Genomic DNA, 23,183 nt, shown 5'->3' on the forward strand with positions numbered 1-23,183 from the left:
GCTGAAGAGTGAAGGCAGTGTTTTGTTGTTTACTGGTAATTTAATCTCTTCAAACTCTAATATTATCAGTAAAATAGTGGTAATGCCATTTCTCGATGGGACTGTTGTGAAAATGAAATGAGAAAGCATATGAAAAAACTGTTAGGTTCTGACGAGCTATATAAATGCTGTAGTATTGTTGTGACATAATTACATTAAGCTTGAGGTAGATAATCCATGCTAGTATTAGTAAGGAAAATTTGTATATTTGCCTTTCCTTTCCAATGACAAGTCCTCATTAAGGCATTCAATTATTAAGCTTACTTGCTCCTTGTAGCATGATAATTTGCATATATTTGTTTTCCAAGACTAGAAATATTTCTGTATTCTTTAAACTGCTAATTTTGTGTGTGTGTGTGTGTTTTTGTTTTTGTCTTTTCTTTGTCTTTTCCATTGTCTTATCTTGTACTTTCCTAGTACTAGTGTTGTGTTTCTTAGTTTTCCTTATTGTTCCCATTGGGAAGAGATACCCTTTAGAATTTGCTAAATTGTGCTTCTGCACGGTAAGAAAGTAAAATTCTAACATGAGATCTGAGGAAAGCATCTTCCTTACACCTTAAATGTTCATTTCAATCAAACGGATCTCCTTAAAGTAGTCGTTTCTGCTTCTGTGTGGGAGAGACTGTCCAGGTTTAACAAGCCTTGCAGAAAGTACCTAGTCATCTGTGTATTAACATATTTTAAACAGGTACACTGAGGATAGGATCAGAGATTATAAAAGCTGAAAAAGTAGATTTTAGAGATTATTTGCTGGGCATTCGAGATATCTGAAGGGCGGGCAAAGAGAGGTCTTGTTCTCTGTAGTAAAAAGCTTACAATGGGATTAAGCTAATGTTGACATAGTGGGTGTAAGAATGTCATGTTACTTTTAGTTTATTTTAAATTTTGGGGTATCTTTAACAATGCACCTTTTATCTTAAAGTCCTTAAAATCTAAGAAAAAAATTTTTATGTTTGTATTATCAACTCAAACTGATGCTTCATTTTTCTCTTGATAGTCCAGTCTTTTAGCAGACAGTCAGCTCTCTTTTATTGTTATCCTGAAAACAAATCAGACATAATAATCCAAAAGCTATTTGTTACCATTAGATTTTGAAACATTTTAGGTAATCAAATCTATTCTTGTGTAGTTGAGAAATTTTTTTTCCTTTGTTTTGTCAAATGGTAACTTAATAGATTTTACCCTTCCCCCTTCTTCCTTCTGTCCCCAGTTCCTGTTCAACATCTCTTAAGAACCCCACCCCTGCTGTAACATTATGAAACTATCATGATAAACCGCTACCTATGGAAAATGATTAGGAAGTAAAATATTCTGCCTTAGGGCACATTCTGTAATTACACTTAAATCTAGGTTCTTCAGAATGTATTCATAAGGCCTAAGAATATTCATTCTGTATTGTTGATCGGTAGAATTAGTTTATTTAGACTGAATTGGCCATATGTCATTTTTATTAAGTAGCTGTGTTTTAAGAATGGTTTTCCTGAGAATGATGGTTTAGCAAACTATCGCAAGAACAGAAAACCAAACACCGCATGTTCTCACTCATAGGTGGGAACTGAACAATGAGATCACTTGGACTCGGGAAGGGGAACATCACACACCGGGGCCTATCACGGGGAGGAGGGAGGGGGGAGGGATTGCATTGGGAGTTATACCTGATGTAAATGACGAGTTGATGGGTGCTGACGAGTTGATGGGTGCAGCACGCCAACATGGCACAAGTATACATATGTAACAAACCTGCATGTTATCCACATGTACCCTAGAACTTAAAGTACAATAATAAAAAAAAAAATTTAAAAAAAAAAGAATGGTTTTCCTATAAAAGCTGACATGTTTGGTTTCTGTGACCATCTTATAAAACCAGTTAGAATATGCAAAGCCTAGTTACTTGAATGGCTTTGGTAAATAAGACTTTTGTAGTTCTTATGGCTCATACTTGATTAAACTAACATTTAATTGGAATTTGATTTCAGTTTAGTTTGATTTGACCTGCGTAGTAGTGGCTAAGGAGATTATTCTATGTTGAATATGTGAGATATATTTTTTAAACCAGTTTTTTATCAGGTGCTATGCTTGCTACCTGGGTGATAGGATCCATACTCCAAACCTCAGCATCACGCAATATTCCTAGGTAACAAACATGCACATGGACCCCCTATATCTAAAATCAAAGTTGAAATAACATTTGACAAAGCTGTTCCAAAGTTATTTAAAAATAATTATGGATCTATTTAAAATCAAAGATCCTAAGAAAAATAACTTAGGTGTAGGGTACATTTATTGAGTTCATTTATTTCATTTTTGTCCATTAAAATGTACTTTGTACATTGGAATAGAAATTCCAGTCCAAACTTTTCTGAAGAAGTTATATGGGAAGTAATTGCTAGTCATTGAGTCTAATACAAATAAAGTACTCCAAAAAGTATAGAGCCCAAAATTTTTTTTAATTAAAGAATATTGTAGTGACTTTGACAACCACACTATTACTTGTCCAGATGATTTTGGAAGAGGTTAGTGTTTAAGTGTCTTAAATGATAGAGTTGGTCTGTTGTAAAAGGTGTTAGATCTAAGTCACTTTCTGAAATGGACCCAAATTAAGGTGTTCCAAAAGGTATTTTTCATTATTTGGACTTGTTTGAGATACTAATCAATCAGGTCCATCAAGCTTTGTTATGACTTCAGTAATCTGTTCATCTACTGAAAACTGAACTGTGTAATATATAGATCCTGGATATGTTGAAAGATGATAATGCGCTATTAATGTTTAGTTACATCTATTTATGAATGTTAGTGATTCCCTTATGAGTGATATATATTTTACTAATTTCTACAAATTGGTTTCATTCATTTATCCTTCACACTTTATTTGAATTAGGTTATTCCTAATGATAGTGCCCTTGTAGTTAAAATGGTTCTCCGTTGTTTCTTAAACTTTGTGTATCTGGTAGTTAAAATGTAAATATTCAAAGGATCTTTTTTTATGAGGATGAATTAACACTAGAAGAGAAACACAGCTGGCAAATTGACAGTAGCATTGTTAAACAGTTCATTTCTTCTGTTCTGAGGCACCTAACATTTGGCCTAAAAGGCGATTAAAATTGTAGATTAGATTCTATTTGTATTGTGTAGTAAAAAGAGTATTTCCTCTACATTTGCTCCTTCTGTTAAATTAAATTCTTTGTGGGAACCTCTGTAAATTGCATATGGAGATTTGACTATGATTACCTTACCTCCCTTTTAAATGCTTTCCTAATTGCATTTTGAAAGCTCAGATATGTATCTTATATATGATTTAATAATCTAACATTCTTGATATCTTTTGTATATACACATTCAACATGTATAAATATTGAGTCACAGACAATATTTTAAGGCTGTGTCACTGCATTTGGTGCAATCATCCTATTTGTTTTCCAAATGCTTACTAATTATTAATGTAAACTTAGTGAAGAGGCTATATTGGACTCAGTCTGATCATATTTGGTATTTGGACATTTCTCCCATTTCTTAGTTTTTAATTATATCTCCTACTTATTTCTTTTAACTTTGAGGGAGTTTGGAAAACTTAACTGATCACCACGTTTCATCTGGTCTGTTTAGAGACTGACTTTAAGTGCAGTATACTTATTTAAAAAAAAAAAAAAAAATCCCTCTTGATGGAGATGGGCCAATTGGAGAAACATTTACATTGCTTCTAAATTTCTAATTTTGGGGGAGGTGTAACTAGACTTAAAAAAAAATAGTATTGTACAAATAGTTCCTGTGAACCTTTTACTCATCTTCCTCAAGTGCTAATATCTCATGTAATTTTACTATGATTATCAAAACCAAAAAATTAGTGTTGTTTCAATATGATTACCTAACTCACAAACCTTTCTTTATCATTTGTCCCACTGATATCTTTATCTTTCATAACCTTCATACATTTGAAGAATACTGGCCAGTTATCTCTCAGTTTGGGTTTGTCTGGTGTTTTCTTGTGATCAAATTTAAGTTACACATTTTGGCAAGATTACTACAGAAGTGACAGTGAAGTGCTCTTCATGGTAGATCATATCAGAAGAAACATGATATTGTTAAGTCTCATTATTGGTGACATTAACTTAGACTACTTGGTTAGGGTGGTACCTGCCAGGTTTCTCCACTCTACAATTACTGTTTTTTCCCATTGTATTTAAAAAACATCTTATGGCTGGGCACAGCTCACGCCTGTAATACCAGCACTTTGGGAAGCTGAGGTGGGTGGATCACTTGAGGTCAGGAGTTAGAGACCAGCCTGGCTAACATGATGAAACCCTGTCTCTACTAAAAATAAAAAAAAATTAGGTGGGCATGGTGGCAGGTGCCTGTAATCCCAGCAATTCGGGAGTCTGAGGCAGGAGAATCACTTGAACCCAGGAGGTGGAGGTTACAATGAGCCGAGATTGTGCCACTACACTCCAGCCTGGGCAACAAAAGTGAAATTATGTGTCAAAAAAATAAAAAAATTAAAAAAAAATAAACCTTATGGGGAGAAACTTTGAGACTATGCAAATAGCCTGTTTCTTATAGCATCTCCTAATCACATCAATATCCCACTGTTGATTCTTGATTACAACAGTTATTACTGTGATACTTGCAAATGGTGATTTTCTATTTTAATCATTCATTTTACATTTATCAACTGCAATTCACTGTAAAGAAGAGCTTTCCTCTCCTCTCCTTTTCTGCCCGCCCCCCACCCCTTGCCACTATCTATCTGTCTATATATCAGTCTATCAGTAGGGACTCATAGACATTTTATTCTCTGGAATGCAGCCATTATTATCATTATTCACTTTGTTGCTCAGATTTTCCCAGTGTGGCTATTGGGAGTTTTTTTAAGTTGGCTTCTGTGTCCTTTTGACCTGGGAAAGTAGGTTTTTGAAGAGGAAGAAAATGGGCACACATACTTAGGAAGAATCAGTGATTGAGGCAAGGTGAGTAGCATGTGAGAAGATATGAGGCCTAGGGAGAGAGAAAAGCAGGTCTGTGTGCCACAGAGGATCTGTGTTCTGTAGAGTTGGTGCTGAGTGAAGGTACGTCTCCTCAAGCTTTCACAGCAGTGGCAGCCATTGCTCCTTTGAGCTTGGTTTCTTCCTCAAGTTCTTTGGTTTTTCTTATTCCCAATGATGTCAGAGTTGTGATTATTTTCAGCTCATTTTTCCTGCTTTGTTCCCTTAATCTTTTTATCCATCTGGTTCTTCTACTCATGGATGTCTAGCTTTTTTTACTCTCGTTTGTTATCTCCTGGTTGATTTCTCCTATACCTTAGTAATTATTGCCTTTTGTTTTACCTAGAACAATCTTATGGTTTTTTGTCAGTCTGCATTTAGGTATGCCTTTGTAGAACACTTTTCCCAATCTGACCTATCCCAATTTTCTTATTCTTTGTATAGACTGATTTTTAAGCTGCATAAGCTAATTGATGGTGTCTGTCTTTATGTTCTCTCAGCGTTCTTCAATCTTGTTTGTCATTCTCTATGAATTGGACTATGTCATATTTTGGCTATATAGAGCTTAGAAGAGTTTCTTCTAGTGCATTTAAATTATCTGTGTAGAAAAAAATGTTAATGATATTTATTCTGTTGTCATTTATTTTTAAAGTTATAGCCAGAACTGAACAGTGTCCTTGTTTTGGTCTCAACTGCAGTGATGTGCTTTTTTTCTACCCAGAATCTTTAAGTCTGTTGAGCCAGAAGAATCCAAACAAATGATGAGTTCATAGTATTGTTGCCAGAGTGTGACAGGAAAGGGGTCCCAGGATGATCCACACCTCAAGAGAAGGTTCTTGGATCTCATACAAGAAAGAATTCAGGGCAAGTCCACAGTGCAAAGTGAAAACAAGTTTATTAAGAAAGTAAAGGAATAAAAGAATGGCTACTCCATAGACAGAGCAGCACTGAGGGCTGCTGATTGCCCATTTTTATGGTTGTTTCTTGATGATATGCTAAACAAGGGGTGATGCCTCCCCTTTTTAGACCATACAGGGTAACTTCCTGATGTTGCCATGGCATTTGTAAACTGACATGGCACTGGTGGGAGTGTAGGTATAGCAGTGAGGATGACCAGAGGTCACTTTCCTGGCTATCTTGGTTTTGGTGGGATTTAACTGGCTTCTTTACTGCAACCTGTTTTATCAGCAAAGTCTTTATGACCTGTATCTTGTGCTGACTTCCTATCTCATCCTGTGACTTAGAATGGCTTAACCGTCTCGGAATGCAGCCCAGTAGGTAGGTTTCAGCCTCATTTTACCCAGCTCCTGTTTAAGATGCAGTTGCTCTGGTTCACACGCCTCTGACAAGAGGACTTAATGTACTTTGAAGAGATTATAATTTGCCCATACTTTATCAATATAGATTTTTAAAAGAATGAAAATTGATTTTAGTCAGTGTTTGCATGTCCTTATGTATTCTATGCATTTCATGTTCTATCCTCAGCAGTGATGGAGCCAGTGAAAGGAACCAAGTTTCTTGTTTTGAGTCTAATTTTGCCTTTTTCAAGGGGCAGATGTTTTACATCATATCTGTTTACTGTGGCAGTACAAAATATAGTTTTCACTTGCACATATGGACCTCATTGTGTGGTCCTTTGGCAGGAAAACGCACTCTGAAAAGTAATGGAGTTGTGCTATTTGTAGTATGGAAGTGCCTCAAATTTTGTCTTATACCAGTCACATAAAGAACTTAATTGTGCATAAAATTTGTTAAATAGCAGAAAGAGAAAAAGTTAGTGTTACTTTTATTGTCAGGATATGTATGTTTTTAAGTAATTTTGTTAAATGTTATTTTGATTATGCAATTTAAAACAATGAATACTCATACTTACCTGACTATATATATGGTTTTCACACATGCTGCTGATAGTTCTCATTACTTCTAGGTAACATAATAAAATCAGTGAAAATGGCACTTCATCATAAAATGCTGATACAATGTGTAAAAGTTTTTGGGTTATTTCCCAATAGAAGCTTTAGTAACATGGGACAGACATGAGAAAGATTGAATGTGTACCTATAATATTGACTAAATTGGTACTTCAATGAGGGTAAAATTCTTGTTTTGCACTGCATCCTCAGTTCACTTGTTTTGGCAGACAACTCTAAAGCAAGCCAATGTGTATTCCTTCCATGGAGTAGGAGGCTGGGAAGAAACTGAGATTATGTCTTAAACTAATCATTTGGGTCGTCTTGCCTTTAAGTTTCTAGATGTTAAATCTGATTTGACTTAACTTAAAGCCCCTTTGGGGATTTTGTTTGTTTTTTAGGGTGACGCAGACTTACGATGCAGGTGCATGTATCTACTTCTATTTTGCCTTTAACTACAGGGGAATTAGTGACCCACTGACCGTGTTTGAACAAACTGAGGTAATTTTGCATACCTGCGTATAGCTTTTACAGCTATTGATTAATTTCAATAAATTTTACTGTCAATTTATGAGTTTTAATTTGAGTCTCTTTAATCACACATGGTTTGCTTAGCTGTTAGCCCTTAGAAATGAAAAGCATATTTGTTTCCCTGACTTGTGTACTGAATTGTGAGTCTAAAATTAATGTACTGTACACCTAGTCTGTGATTCTTTGGTTGTTACAATACATGATAGCTGATTAAATTAAATAACAATTAGGAATTCATATGACTATATAGGAATCCTAGATCACTTTCACAGTGCACTCATTTCCACATGATGGTGGTTGTTGAAGTCAGCAATGCCTTTGGTCTGTGTTATTGTAATGTCATTCTAGATTTGTAATTTTTTTATATGCTACAGCTGTAAGTGGGTGCTTTGGGTTCATTAGCTAGCAGTTTCTATTACTTTCTTAAAGAGTGTCAAACTGTTTATTTTTATAAAGCTTTCTCTTTACAGCCAATATTTCTCATTATGAATATGCCTAGAGTTAAACAGACTAGAGTGTGGAGGATCCTGTAGGAAGCTGAGGTTTCTTAAAAACTCAGGTGTCCTACTGTTTTAACTGCATTACACACCTGCTAAAGCAAATTTCAGTAGCACACTTTTAGACTGAAAGTATAGAAAAGGTTTGGTTGGCTTCCTCCTATGCCTCCTTTTTTTTTTTTTTAGCAGCTTTTTTGAAGTACAATTCAAATACAGTAAGCTGTATACAGTGTGTACAGTTTTGACATATGTATACACCTGTGAAACCATCACCCCAGTCAGAATAATATTAATCATTCCCAAAAGTCTGAGTACTTTTTCGTCACTTTAGCCTTTCACTGCTTCAGTGTTTGCCCTCTGGCTACCCAAATGTCCCTTCTGTACAGTACCACAGAGTGAAATTGTTCCTACTTTCTCAGTCCAAACTGCTGGTCTCTAAGTGCTACTGATCTCAAGTAGCTATTGCTTTATTTAAAGTAATTTGTTAGAGGATATAAATTCTTAGAGCAGGAGATGGCATATGTAGGATTCATTCGGAAAACCCTCAGTAATGAGGGTGTTTTGGAGATGAAGTCTCACTCTGTTGCCCAGGCTGGAGTGCAGTGGCATGATCTCGGCTCACTGCAACCTCTGCCTCCCGGATTTAAGCGATTCTCCTGTCTCAGCCTCCTGAGTAGCTGGGATTACTTACAGGCGTGCATGCACCACCATGCCGGGCTAGTTTTTTGTATTTTTAGTAGAGATGGGGTTTCACCATGTTGGCCAGGCTGGTCTCAAACTCCTGACCTCAAGTGATCCACCCACCTTGGCCTCCCAAAGTGCTGGGATTACAGGCATGAGCCACCACACCCAGCCGAGGGTTCTTATCGATTACTTTGCAGTGGGATGTGGTCCGTCTGTCCCACCTGGGCCCTCTCCTACCCTACCTAATTCCTGATGGTTTATACATACACACCTGAGTAATTCTGAGAGGCCCAAGGTACTACAGATATTTTACCTCGTAGCCATTTATATATTCACGAATCATTAGGAACTGAAGGCAATTCTGGTTTCTGTCATCCTTTTTTACACTGCTCTTTAGTCATTCTATATTTTGTTACAAGTGTTTATCTTTTCTTACCTGTGTGCTCTATAAAGAGCTTGGTTAGGATGTTACACATTAGGATAAAACGAGGTTTTTCTTTTCACTCTTAGGTATCCATAAGACTGACAAGTAATTTATCCCAAGTCATTGACCTAAGAAGTGTTCTCCATAAAGGCATTTGTGGTTGATTTCTAATAGGTTTAATAAAGACTCTAATAGCTTTATTATAATTCTGATGCACACTATATGATATTAAGCAAATAATTTAACCTATCTAAGCCTTATTTTATCTGCGAAATGGGAGTAATTGTAGTTATTTCATAAAGCTATACTGAAAATAAATGAGATACTGCAGGCAAATTACTTGGAACTTTTCTGGTACACTTATAGGAGGCGGTCAGTAAATGTTAGTCACTTTGTTGGTATAATGAGATGTTCATTACTAAGTAGAACCTGACTGTACATTTACAACTTTGCATTTATTAGTATTATTAACAACTTAGTGTGCTGAATGGTCATTTTGTCTTTTTTTCCTAGAATCTCAAAATGATCTTTATAGAAATTGTGACTATTCACTAGAAAAAATCTTACAAAGCTAGGCTACTTATTTAATTGCTTTTTAAACACATTTGACCAAAAGAGAGGAAAGTTAGGCTTCTAGTTTATTATTTAACCCAGGAAACGTGCCTCCTTTGGGATTGGGGTCTTTTTCTTTCACTGCGAAATGAAATCTAAGTAGCAACAATTTGTTGTGTTGTTTCCAAATACAGGCAGCTGCTAGAGAAGAAATCCTTGCTAATGGAGGGAGCCTGTCACATCACCATGGAGGTATTCTTTTTTGGGAGTAGAATTTCTAATATTCTTACTTTAAAAAATATTCAGTTCAGTAAAATGCTAGGGAGAGACATGATATGAATAATATGAGAGTACTTGAGATTTCTTTAAAGTTTCTATGTCTTTGAAATAGCTGTTTACTGAGGTAGATAGTTAGGTTGCGGTAGTAGCCACGAGAAGCTTACTTTAACAAGCCTGCATAGAAATGGAGCCCAGCCAACCTTCTGAGGTCTCAGGGACCTCATGTAATCAGAGAATGGCACAGCTTGCCTGGGAGGTACTTGACCATTAGAGCAAACGTTTTTAAAGGATGATGGGGAAGAAAACCTACATAAATGTTTTTCAGCCACTATTGGAATGTAGCTGGTCATCAGTTTTACAATATATTGAAGAGCTGTTTGTTCTGCCCGCCCAAAGCTCAGCAAATTAATCAAGACAGGATATGAGAAAAATCTTTTTTCAAGGTTTTAATGCTGTCTTGTTATTACTTGATGGTCATTTTGGTAAGTATCAAGTGTTGTCAGAATTTATCACGTCACCAACAAAAATTATTACCAATATGTCTATCTTTGTTACTAGCATGCTTATGAAAATAATGAGGCGACCCTTTAAAACTTAAACAATGGCTATTCAGTTATTAAAATGGTAATTTTTGAGGTTATCCACTTGTTCTATAGAATAGAAATTTGTTCTTAATATATCCCTCAATATAATTTGATGCCTAGGAAAATAGAAATGTGTAGATTTTTAAATAGCTTTTAGGAAACACAATGAGAATAACCACCTAATTTAAAAATTCAACTGCTCTTGACTCCTTATATCCTTTTTTTCCCCTGTTTAATTTTCATTCATAGCACTTATTATTATCTAATATGCTATATATTTGTACTTTTTAAAATTTTCTCTTCCTACTGAAAAGTGAGAATCCATGAGGACAGGAATTTTTGATTTGTTTGTTGCTATGTGGTAGCACCTAGAAGAGTGCTTAGCCCCAGTCAGCCCTCCATAGATTGATGCAGAATGAATGAAAGAATTCTGTTGGAAAAGGAGTGGACTGTGGAAGGTGTGTGTCCATATAATATTCTTACAGCCAGGTCTGGAAAAGATTGCTCATGTTGATGAATAAAATAGCTCCCAACATCATTGTGTCAGTTTAATCTTTTGCTGTACTTTTCTCTTAACCCCCACAAATAAATTTTTAACTTAGCCAATAGCATTGAAGATAATATGCTCTTCTCTCCTTTTTCTATTTATTATCCTTTCATTTGATGATGGTTCTCATGAATGCTAGCATAACAAAAATGGAAAAGGGAGGGAAATGAATATGAGAAACCTCTCAAGTGGAATTAAAAGCTTCCAATTACTCTAAAAGTCCAAACCTAATTTTGGAAATTTGAATGAGGAGTTACTTAAAGATACTTAGGTTTTAGCGTCTTCCTTTAAAATTTTCAGAAAGCTATATACATTATTTTAAATAGTTTTTATTCTGTTTCAAAATGACACTGTATTAATATGCAAGGAACTTTAAAATATATATAAATATATCATGAATTATTCATTTGTTCTTTGTCTAAATTGATTACATGGGAGAGAGGAAGCAAAATGATTTAGCCATAATTACTTGTTTGAAGAAAAATTAAAATTTTCCCACCGTAGCCAACAAATTTGCCCTTTGGTATGTGTCAGCAGCCAACAGTGTACTTTTCTCTTTTAAAATGAAGAAATGTGGTTTCTGTGTTTATAATGGTAAATGATGGGGGAGAAGTGATTCTGCAAGAGCGTGAGAGCAGCTGAATCATATATATAACAAGGAACTAGAGGCTTAATTGTCTTTAGGTAGTTGTTTGTTAGATGAGCTGTTTCCTTAATTGTGAGATGATGTTCTCAGTTTACCCAATCTTTATACAGTGTCAGAAATTCTCTAGAAGTTGGAAATGACCAAATGACTGCATGCATTATAGAGGAAAACCAAACCAACAGTTTTTTCCTCGGCCAGTGACTCTGCTTCTTTAGAGTCTATGAGGAAATTCAGGTGCCTCCAATAATAGTGTCTGTTTTTAAGATGCAGAAAGTGTAATTTCGCAGAACTGCTGATTTTACTTATTCAGATATACCCCAGACACTGAGAGCTTCTTGGTAGGCTCTAACAGAGTCTGTGCAAACATACTTGAAATAATGTATTCATAAAGCTGTCATTACAGAAAAAAGGAAATATGCACAAATTTAAAATAATAGAATTAAACAACTGTAGTGCAAATCTATTTGAAACCTGGATTTCATTTGTGAGAGCTATGGTAATACTCCATTATAGTAATCAATTCACAGAAATAAAAGTTAATTAACAAATAGTTAGAAAATGTTAATTTATAAGATCATGTTTATTCAATTATTGATCACAAAGCAAATAATGTAAATAACTTCTTCTCTTTTTTTTTTTTTTTTTTTTTTTTTTTTGATACCGAGTCTCACTTTATTGCCCAGGCTGGAGTGCAGTGGTGCCATCTCGGCTCACTGCAACTACTACCTCCCGGGTTCAAGTGATTCTCATGCCTCAGCCTCCCTAGTAGCTGGGATTACAGGCATGTACCACCATGTAAAAATACAAGAATTCTTGTATTTTTAGTAGAGACGGGATTTTACCATGTTGGCCAGGCTGATCTCGTACTCCTGACCTCAGATGATCCGCCCGTCTCGGCCTCCCAAAGTGCTTGTCATATTTTTTGATACAAAGTATGCTTAATACCTTTTAATGTTGTATAATCCGTTTTCCATATTATAAGTATTGCCCATCTACTAGGCAATACGGTTTCAAAGAATGGCAGTCTTTCCCGTGAAGTGCCTTATAGTCCAGTAGAATAAGATATTATACCATTTCAAAAGCTACTGATGAAAACTGATGGGATTATATTATTGCTACTTTAAGGTAAGAGTATGCCCTTTTCTTTGAAAAGCATTCAAAAGATGACTTTAATAAACATGTAAATGCTATAGATGCTGAAAGTGAAGAGAAAGGGGATAGAATAAAGGAAAATAACTAACATTTATAAAGCTGTAAATATTTGCCTAGGTGTTCTGCATACTTAACCTCCTTTAATTCTGCTTAATGCAGTGGAATAGACATTATTCCTCTCTTTCACATGAAGATGCTAAGGTGCTGAATATAAAGTAACTGACCCAAAAATCAGTAATAATTGTTAGTGCCAGAATTTGAATTTGAATGCAAGTCTTCCTGCCTCAGTATCCTTGTCCTCTTAAATAAAAGCCTAAAATGTCTGGAATTAGTAAAATCTAAAAAGACTGAAAATGACAGGCTTTGAGAAGAGACATGTAATTAATTTTTTAAAATGTATATGGGTTGGGTGCGGGGGCTTACACCTGTAATCCCAGCACTTTGGGAGGCTGAGGCAGGTGGATTGCTTAAGCTCAGGAGTTCGAGACCAGTTTGGGCAACATAGCAAGACCCCATCTCCACAAAAAGTACAAAACTTAGCTGGGCATGGTAGCGTGTACCTGTAATCCCAGCTACTCAGGAGGCTGAGGTAGGAGGATTGCTTGACCCTGAGAGGTTGAGGTTGCAGTGAGCCGTGATTGCATCATTGCACTCCAGCCTGGGTGACAGAGCAAGTCCCTGTCTCAATAAATCAATAAAAGGAAAATAAATATTATATATTACTATTTTTCTTTTAAAATATAAAATGTGTTTCTTTAATGTTGACATTGAGTTAATTACTTGCCCTGCTTTAGATGAAACAGATGAACAGAAGTGAATTAAAATTTTAATTTCCTCATCATAGATATTTCTATTGTTTTCTCAGTTCTTTTCCATAAGTCAAATTTACTTTCTGGTTGCTTTTATACTTCCTGATTGTAGGTTCCTAACATGTCAACAGTATCAGGTAATAAAACAAATGGTAGTCATATCATGTTGCATTAAAGTTATGTGTATAAGTTATGTGCATTTTTCAGGTTCTAGGTTTATAGGCCTTCTTTAATTGAAGACTCCCAATTTGGTGAAATGATTTATTTTTAGAAATTATTGGCTTGAAGTTGAATCTAGCAAGGTTTGATGGCATATTAATTTATTTAGAGGTTTTGCCTCATTTAAATAGAAATCTTTTAGGGCTATCCTATTTCTTGTATTTTTATTTTCTATGTGGTCAAAATATGACTGCATGGAAACAGACTCTGAACTACCTGGTTTTCTCTAGTGCTTAGAAAAAGAAACTTGATAAGTCTGAATACAAAACATACTTTAGGTATGCTGATAGAATGAAGATGCTTTCCCTTTTCTAGTTTTTTCTCTTCTAAATTGCTAAATATTGGAGTCTTCCAGGGCTCAGCCCTCAAACCTTCATTTCTCTATGCTCACTCATTTATTTGGTGATTATCTCAGTTTCATAATTTAGAAGACCATCTATATGCTGATAACTCCCAGATACCAAAAGATATCACCTCTACACCACTACGCTAGTTCCATCACTATTTTCTACAGTAGCCTCCTAACTGGTCTTTCTTCCACTCTGCTCCTGTATTCTCATTTCTCTTGCTGCTTGATTAATCTGTTAAAAACATCAGTGGTTTCTTCTCACATTCAGAACAAAATGAAAACTCCTTATCATGTTTTCCATAATGGTTGAACTGGTTTACAATCCCACCAACAGTGTAAAAGTGTTCCTGTTTCTCCACATCCTCTCCAGCACCTGTTGTTTCCTGACTTTTTAATGATTGCCATTCTAACTGGTGTGAGATGGTATCTCATTGTGGTTTTGATTTGCATTTCTCTGACGGCCAGTGATGATGAGCATTTTTTCATGTGTCTGTTGGCTGTATGAATGTCTTCTTTTGAGAAATGTCTGTTCATATCCTTTGCCCACTTTTTGATGGGGTTGTTTGTTTTTTTCTTGTAAATTTGTTTGAGTTCTTTGTAGGTTCTGGATATTAGCCCTTTGTCAGATGAGTAGATTGCAAAAATTTTCTCCCATTCTGTAGGTTGCCTGTTCACTCTGATGGTAGTTTCTTTTGCTATGCAGAAGCTTTAGTTTAATTAGATCCCATTTGTCAATTTTGGCTTTTGCTGCCGTTGCTTTTGGTGTTTTAGACATGAAGTCTTTGCCCATGCCTATGTCCTTAATGGTACTACCTAGGTTTTCTTCTAGGGTTTTTACGGGATTAGGTCTAACATTTAAGTCTCTAATCCATCTTGAATTAATTTTCGTATAAGGAGTAAGGAAAGGATCCAGTTTCAGCTTTCTACTTATGGCTAGCCAATTTTCCCAGCAGCATTTATTTAATAGGGAATCCTTTCCCCATTTCTTGTTTTTGTCTGGTTTGTCAAAGATCAGATGGCTGTAGATGTGTGGTATTATTTCTGAGGACTCTGTTCGGTTCCTTTGGTCTGTATCTCTGTTTTGGTACCAGTACCATGCTGTTTTGGTTACTGTAGCCTTGTAGTATAGTTTGAAGTCAGGTAGCATGATGCATCTAGAACTAGATGTACCATATGACCCAGCCATCCCATTACTGGGTATATACCCAAAGGATTATAAATCATGCTGCTATAAAGACACATGCACATGTATGTTTATTGCGGCACTATTCACAATAGCAAAGACTTGGAATCAACCCAAATGTCCATCAGTGACAGACTGGATTAAGAAAATGTGGCACATATACACCATGGAATACTACGCAGCCATAAAAAAGGATGAGTTTGTGTCTTTTGTAGGGACATGGATGCAGCTGGAAACCATCATTCTTAGCAAACTATCGCAAGAACAGAAAACCAAACACCGCATGTTCTCACTCATAGGTAGGAACTGAACAATGAGATCACTTGGACTCGGGAAGGGGAACATCACACACCGGGGCCTATCATGGGGAGGGGGGAGGGGGGAGGGATTGCATTGGGAGTTATACCTGATGTAAATGAGGAGTTGAGGGGTGCTGACGAGTTCATGGGTGCAGCACAGCAACATGGCACAAGTATACATATGTAACAAACCTGCACGTTATGCACATGTACCCTAGAACTTAAAGTATAATAATAATAATAAATTAATTAATTAAAAAAAAAAAAAAGAAAACTCCTTATCATGCCCTTCAAGGATATACATTGTATATCCTTCTCTCTGTCCTCATCTTTGATTACTTTGTACCTCTAGCAGCATTGGCCTTCTTGCTATTCCTCAGACCTACTAGTCCCTTTTCCCATTCAAGGCCTTTGCTGTTTGTTCCCTCTTTTTCTAATGTTCTTTTTTTTTTTGTCCTCTCCTTCAGATGTTTGCATGGCTCACCTTCTACCATTGTTTAGGTCTCTAATAAAAATGTCACCGTCTTAGAAGGATCTTCCCTGTCCTCTTGTGTAGCTTCTGTATTCCCCATTTGAATTAAATTCATTGAGGTTAATGACTTTATCTTGTTTGTCACTGTATTTCTCACTCCCTATGGCTGCTCTACATAGTTCACCATCATAGATGCTCAATGAATATGTTAAATGAGTGAATAAGTGCATGCCCAAATAAATGCTCGCAGAATTTGAACAGTTTTGCAAATTCTCAAATAGCTCTGAATCTTGCATATTAATCCTTTTTTTTTCTTTTTTTTTTTTTTTTTTGAGACAGAGTTTCGTTCTTGTTGCCCAGGCTGGAGTGCAATGGCTGGATCTCGGCTCACTGCAACCTCTGCCTCCCAGGTTCAAGCTATTCTCCTGCCTCAGCCTCCTGAGCAGCTGGGATTACAGGCTCCCGCCACCACACCCAGCTAATTTTTTGTATTTTTAGTAGAGTCGGGGTTTCACCATGTTGGCCAGGCTGGTCTTGAACTCCTGACCTCAGGTGATCCCCCTGCCTTGGCCTCCCAAAGTGCTGGAATTACAGGCGTGTGCCACCACGCCCAGCCGCATATTATTCTTTTATATTAGAACAGCAGTAGTTGGCTGTGGCTCACACCTGCATTCCAAACACTTGGGGAGGCCCAGGCAAGAGGATTGCTTGAGCCCAGGAGTTTGAGACAGTCTGCGCAACATAGCAAGACTACAAAAACTAAAAAAAAAAAACTAGCTCACTCTGGTGGCACATGCCTATAGTCCTAACTACTTGGGAAGCTGGGGAAGGAAGATGGCTTGAGCCTGGGAGGTTAAGGTTGCGGTGAGCTGGCATCGCACCACTCCTCTCAGCATGGGTGATAGAGAGTAAGATCCTGTCTCTTAAAAAAAGAAAAAGAAAAAAGGCAATAGTCTCATAGTTAATGTAGCTTAACATTTGGTAACTGGCCTAAATATTGAATAGAGGGTCATATTTAGTCATAGAAAGGCTCAGCTTATTCTCTAATATTTCTGGGAAAGTATATTAGCAGAGTGAGTTATTCATTGGAGAAGTAGGGTAAAATAATGTGCGTTTTTCTGCAACTCCATACCACCAACCATTTAGTGTTCTTCCATAGATGCATTAAGTATGTAAGGTTTCATTCAAACCTTTTGTCTTAAAACCAATAAAAATTTGAGTAGCTGAACAACAGAGGGGAAAGAATGTAGGCTCTGGAATCAAATCTATATTGGATTCCTGGTTTTGCATTTAACTGTGTGACCTTAGGAAAATAATTTCTCTGACTTACACTTTCCTCACCTGCAAAATGGGAATAATGGTACCTGTCTCATATGTTTATTGTAAGACTTAACATGATAATGTATGTAAAACATCTAAATGCCTTACATTTAGTAGGTGCTTAAAAAACAATAGTTTTGTGCGTTTGTTTTTAATAATAGCAATAAACAGCACCAGGTGGCACTCTGTTGGCACTCTTGCCTTAACCATTAAAAAAAGGATTACAGTGTATTTGAGAAAGAGCCATACATTCAAGGGATATGATTCAACAATAGTTTTAAAACTTCATTTATAAACTACAGTTGATCTCACTCTATAGGAAAGTTTCTTACAATCAGCATGAAAGAAAAATAAATTTCCTTCACAGTATTGGCTATGAAATTTGCTATCGAAGAATGTTATTTTCATAATAGCTTTTCTGTTTATAGGTAATCACGTAATTTGTATATTTCAAATGCTTGCTGCTATTCAGTATAATTTCATAAAGCAGAAATCTTTTCAACATAAATTTTAAATAATGTTTTTAGTTGCCTTGCTAAACTTATTCAATACTAGAGCTTTTGAGAGATCACTTATTTTTATGTATAGAAAAGATTTTTCTTGATTTGCACCCTGAACTTAAAACTCAAGTTGAACTCATAGTAGCGTCTTTATTTACTGACCTTCAGGCAGTGTCATGACACTTTCAGTACCATTTTTGAGTTCCAGAGTAAAAGGGCCAGGGGTTGGGAGAATATTGATGCAATTTCTCTTGGAGGGTTTGGCCTGTAATTGTGATTAATAACAGTTGCTTTCACTATCTGGAAACAGACAGGCTGGTTTGTCTGTGTACAATCATGCTGTGATAAATGGAGCTATTTTAACTCTGGTTTTGTGTATCAGAGAAAACAGATGTAGTCTGGAACTGGAGGCTATAGGAAATATAAAGCCTACTTAACTTAATCTTCATAGTGCTTGTTTTTGTAACTGACGAGCTGGTCAGTTTAAATAGCAAAGTTTATGTCAGCCATGTATTTAATTTCAATTTATGACTTAAGTTTTTAAGTTGTTCATTTGCTAAAATTATACCCAAGTCCTTGTCAGGAAGTTAAAAACCTTGATTAAGTATAACCAGTCCTAGTTTAAATATTGATTTTTTTTTTTTACCTAACCAAAATTATTCCATATTATAATTATAGGGCAGCTGCTGTTACCTTTTTTTCGTAGTCTTACCAGAATCTAATAGTATTAGAAACTTTAAAAGTAAAAGGAAACTACTCAAAGAAGCTGAGCAAAAAAAATCAGGTTTGGGGCCATTTGTTAATTTGTAGTGTGAAATAAAAGGCATATAGATTGGAAAGAAGGAAGTATAACTATCCCTATTTGTAGGTGCCATTATTGACTATATAGAAAATCCCAAAGAATGTACAAAAACAGAGTCAGCAAGATTTCAAGATACAAGATCACACACAAAAATCAGTTACATTTCTAAATACTAACAATAAACATATAGAAACCAAATCTAAAATATAATACCACTTATAGTTGTTCCAAAGAAAATGAAATAGGCATAAATCTAGCAAAATATATACAGAATTTGTATTCTGAAAATTACAGAATCTTGATGAAAGAAATCAAAGAAGGCCTAAATAAATGAAGAGACATACAGTATTCATAGTTTGGTAGAAAACTGTACATAGTAAAGCTGTCAGTTCTTTATAAATTGATCTATCTGGTTAGTGCATTTTCTATCAAAATTTCAGCAAGATGTTTAATAGATATAGAAAATGTTATTCTAAAAATTATATGGTAAGGAGAAGGAGCTAGACAGCTAAAACAAATCTGAGAAAATGAATAAAGTGAGAACAGTCAATCTACCTTATTTCAAGACTTATTATATAGTTACAGTAGTCAAGACTGTGCGTTATTGGAGGAGGACACATAGATCAGGGGAACAGAAAAGAGAACCCAGAAATAGAGCACACAAACATGCAAAGCTGAGTTTGACAAAAGTACAAAAGCAATCTAGTGGAGGAAGCATAGCTTTTTCAACAAATAGTACTGGAGGGAAGAAAAGAACTCTGACCTAAATCTCATACCTATACAAAAATTTAACTCAAAATGGATAATGAACTTAAAAGTAAAACAACACTATAAAACTTTTAGAAAAATGCATGGAATATCTTCAGGATCTAGAGCCGGGCAAAGAATTCTTAGACTGGACACTAAAAGTATAATTTATAAAAAATTGATAAACTGGATTTTATCAGAATTAGAAACATTTGCTCTGTGAAGGACTGTGTTAGGATGAAAAGATAGGTTATAGAGGAGAAAATATGTGCAAACCCTATATCCAAGAAAAGACATATCTATTATGTATAAATAATTTTCAGAGCTCATTAGTAAAAAGCAAATACTTTAATTAGAAAATAGGCAAGAGACATGAAGAAAAATTTCACTGAAGAAGATATACAGATGGCACATAATCACATGAAAAGATGTTCAACATTGTTAGCTATTAGGGAAATGAAAGTTGAAGCCACAGGGGATATCACTACACACCTATCAGAATGGCTAAAATAAAAAAAAAAAAAAATAGTGACAATATCAAATTCTGCCAATGATGCAGAGAAACTGAATCACTCATACATTGCTCGGGGGAATGTAAAGTGGTACAGCCATTCTGGAAAACAGTTTGGCAGTTTCTTTTAAAACCAAACATGTAATCACCACTCAACCCAGCAAATGCACATTTGAGCATTTGTACCAGAGAAGTGAAAACTTACGTTCACATAAAAACATGAACATAAATATTCATAGCTGCTTTATTAATAATAGCATAATGGACCTAAACCGGAAACAGCCCAGATGTCCTTCAGCTGATGAATGGCTAAACATACTGTGGTACATCCATACCATTGAATACTACTCTGCAATAAATAAAAAAGAATGAACTATCAATACATGCAACAACTTGGAATAACTCTCCAGGGAATTATGTTAAGTGAATAAAAGCCATCCCCAAAGGTTACATACTGCATGGTTCTACTTCTGTGACATTTTTGAAATGACAAAATCTTAAAAGTAAAAAAAAAAAAAAGTGATTTCCAAAAGTCGAGGCTGGAGAGGGTGTGACTGTAAACAGACAGCACAGGGATCCTTGTTATGATAGAACTGTTCTTGACTATATCAATGTCAATGTCTTATTCCTTTGATAGCTACCAGATGAGTTTAGCCTTTCCAACATTAAATCTTTATCATATTACCATAAGATAGAAAATTTGTTTTGCCTTTTAATTTTTTCAGTTTCTTTGGCCTTTTCTAACAAAACTTATATGTTGATTATACTATTTTTCCATTGAAGCAATGTAGTTAGAGTGTAAGAACATACTGTGGAAACCAACTTAATCCATAATTTAACTCAACATTAAACTATTAATATTCCGGCTATAGCACAGGTTAAACAGATTTGAGAGCTGACAGAGGAAATCTGTAGCAAGAAGGTACTGATCCCTGCTCGCCACCTCACCAACCGCCCACCCCTATGTGACTACAGGGGCCAAGCCCAAGACAAAAGGGCCAGGGACAACATTGTGTTTGCTGTCTCTTACCACATGCTATACCTTTAGTAGCTTCTAGCCTCAGGTGTATCACCAGGAGAGTGAATATAGGTGGCTTGAATAATATCACTTAGCTTCGGATCTCTAAAGAGGACTTTTTCTCTTTGACAATTTTATGTCTATAACTTATAAGTAATATGTTTGTTAGTCGGAGAATGCCTGTATTACATTATTACATTGTTACAGAATACTTTTTATAGTTGGTTTCATGTGATTAGCAAACAGTTAATCGTGGGAAGAGGTTGGGTGTCCCTCTAGCACTACTACGTAATCCAGCAGTAGTTTGGTCAGATTAAATTAAATATTGAAATACAAAGTCAATGCTCACATCACTCATATAAGCAATTAAGTCTAGATTTTCTTCTTAAAATCTGACCTATAGAATAGTGCTAAAGAGATATCCAGGATACTCAAACTAGAACTTTCAAAATATAGTTGTTATAATGGTCAGATGCTTTTTGCTTTGGCTGAAGTCTACTTCTGAGCTTCACCTTCAATAATCTTCTAAATGTATGGCCCATTTCATAATTTGTTCTTTTTAATAAGTCTATAATAAATCTTTTTGACTTATAATCAAATGTATGTTTCAAAAAATTAAAATTTAACTAGAGACTTCTGTGACCAGCAGACGCTGGATTTATCCCTTATAGGTTAGGACTGTTTGGTAGTTTCTGCTAAATCTTCAATCCCATAAGCCTCAAAAGTAGTTCCAGATAATTTTTGGTGGCCAGATTGGCCTCCATGTCCACATTTTCCATTTACATCATTTTACCTCTCATACCTTGAGTACATGCCTGTTCATTCACTTATGCTGTTGATCATACCACAACTTCTTGCATTCTTTCTTGAATCTCTTAGCATCCAGGGGAATAGTGAGCCTATAATTTGAAAAACTATACTTGAAAGCTTCCATATTCTCTGTTCCAAAAGCAAAGTTTTAAAAATGTACTATGTGTTGTGGAAGAACACACACAACTTGTTTTATCCAGGCTCTATATATATTATTAGAAATTGAATTGTAAAAAAGTGAACTCCATTTTTAATTTAGGCAGAACCCCCCCCCCCCCCTCCATCCCCACTTAGTTTTCTTTCTTTTCTTTTTTGTTTCTTTTTTTGTGTGTGTGAACTATGGGGCCTCACTCTGTCACCTGGGCTAGAATGCAGTAGCATGATCTTGACTCACTGCAGCCTCAAACTTCTGGGCTCAAGTTCTCTTGCCTCAATCTCCTGAGTAGCTGAGACTGCAGATGCATGCCACCACATCCAGCTTATTTTTTATTTTTTTTATTTTTATTTTTTTAGAGATGGGATCTCACTATGTTACCCAGGCTGGTCTTGAACTCCTGGGCTCAAATGGTCTTCCCACCTCAGCCTCCCAAAACATTGGGACTACAAGCATGAGTCACTGTGCCTGGCCTAGTTTTCTGTAATATTCAGTATTTGACCCATCTTTTTTATGTCTTATAAAATACATCTAAATACTTAAGTACTTAAGGAATCATATATTTAGAATAATAGAGAATTATGGAATGCAAGGTACTTACCTTGTTTTCAGAGATGGTGATCTTGGCTTTTTGTAGCTCTGGTGTTGACTCTTAGGCTAGATTTATACTTCTAGAGCATCAGAAGTCAAAGGAATATGTTGGGTCAGTAGCTATGAATACCCCACATCAGATGATTCAGGTCTAAAAAAGAAGAATAGGCTTTATGTGGTATGTGTACACATGCCTTTCAGTAGATAACTATCCCATAAAGGTACACTGAAATAGTTTTAGGCCACCTGTTATTTGCTGTCTTTAGGCATTCATTTTCCCTTCCTTTAATATGGCATGCCACATAAGGGACAGAGTATAATTTCTTCCCTTTCTGAAAATGAGTTTTACAGGTGCTTAATAAGGAACTGCTGTATAGTTGTATACCCGTGTATGTTACATGGATATAGATCAGTATAGTCAGCTAATTTCCGAATGCCTAGCAGTATAACTAAGAATTGTACAAAGGGCATTATTAGTGGTGGTGTTTAGCTCTGGAATAAAAATCTTGTACTTTGAAGTGTGTTTCTTCAAGATTAGGGCCTGTGGTGTTTGTTGTTTTATTGATCCATGTGAGGTA

At 35.7% G+C, this 23,183-nt stretch overlaps 1 protein-coding gene and 1 long non-coding RNA gene across 4 annotated transcripts in view; one reads left to right on the forward strand and one right to left on the reverse strand.

Moving 5' to 3' along the window:
- The window catches only part of AGPS (alkylglycerone phosphate synthase), a 160,248-nt gene that overhangs the window by 128,840 nt on the left and 8,225 nt on the right, over nt 1–23,183 (forward strand). For all 3 annotated transcript variants that reach the window (XM_031651376.1, XM_031651378.1, XM_031651377.1), the window contains 2 exons: nt 7,327–7,426; nt 9,808–9,865. In XM_031651376.1, coding sequence (XP_031507236.1) covers nt 7,327–7,426; nt 9,808–9,865 — 158 coding nt within the window. The remainder of the gene's footprint in view (nt 1–7,326; nt 7,427–9,807; nt 9,866–23,183) is intronic.
- LOC116269167 lies at nt 20–22,700 on the reverse strand. Its single transcript, XR_004176577.1, has 3 exons — nt 22,616–22,700; nt 21,853–21,949; nt 20–101 (listed from the first exon to the last, which is right to left on the reverse strand). It is a non-coding gene; the product is annotated as an uncharacterized LOC116269167 (long non-coding RNA).

Source organism: Papio anubis, chromosome 10 (assembly GCF_008728515.1).
Source record: "Papio anubis isolate 15944 chromosome 10, Panubis1.0, whole genome shotgun sequence".
NCBI classification, from domain to species: domain Eukaryota; kingdom Metazoa; phylum Chordata; class Mammalia; order Primates; family Cercopithecidae; genus Papio; species Papio anubis.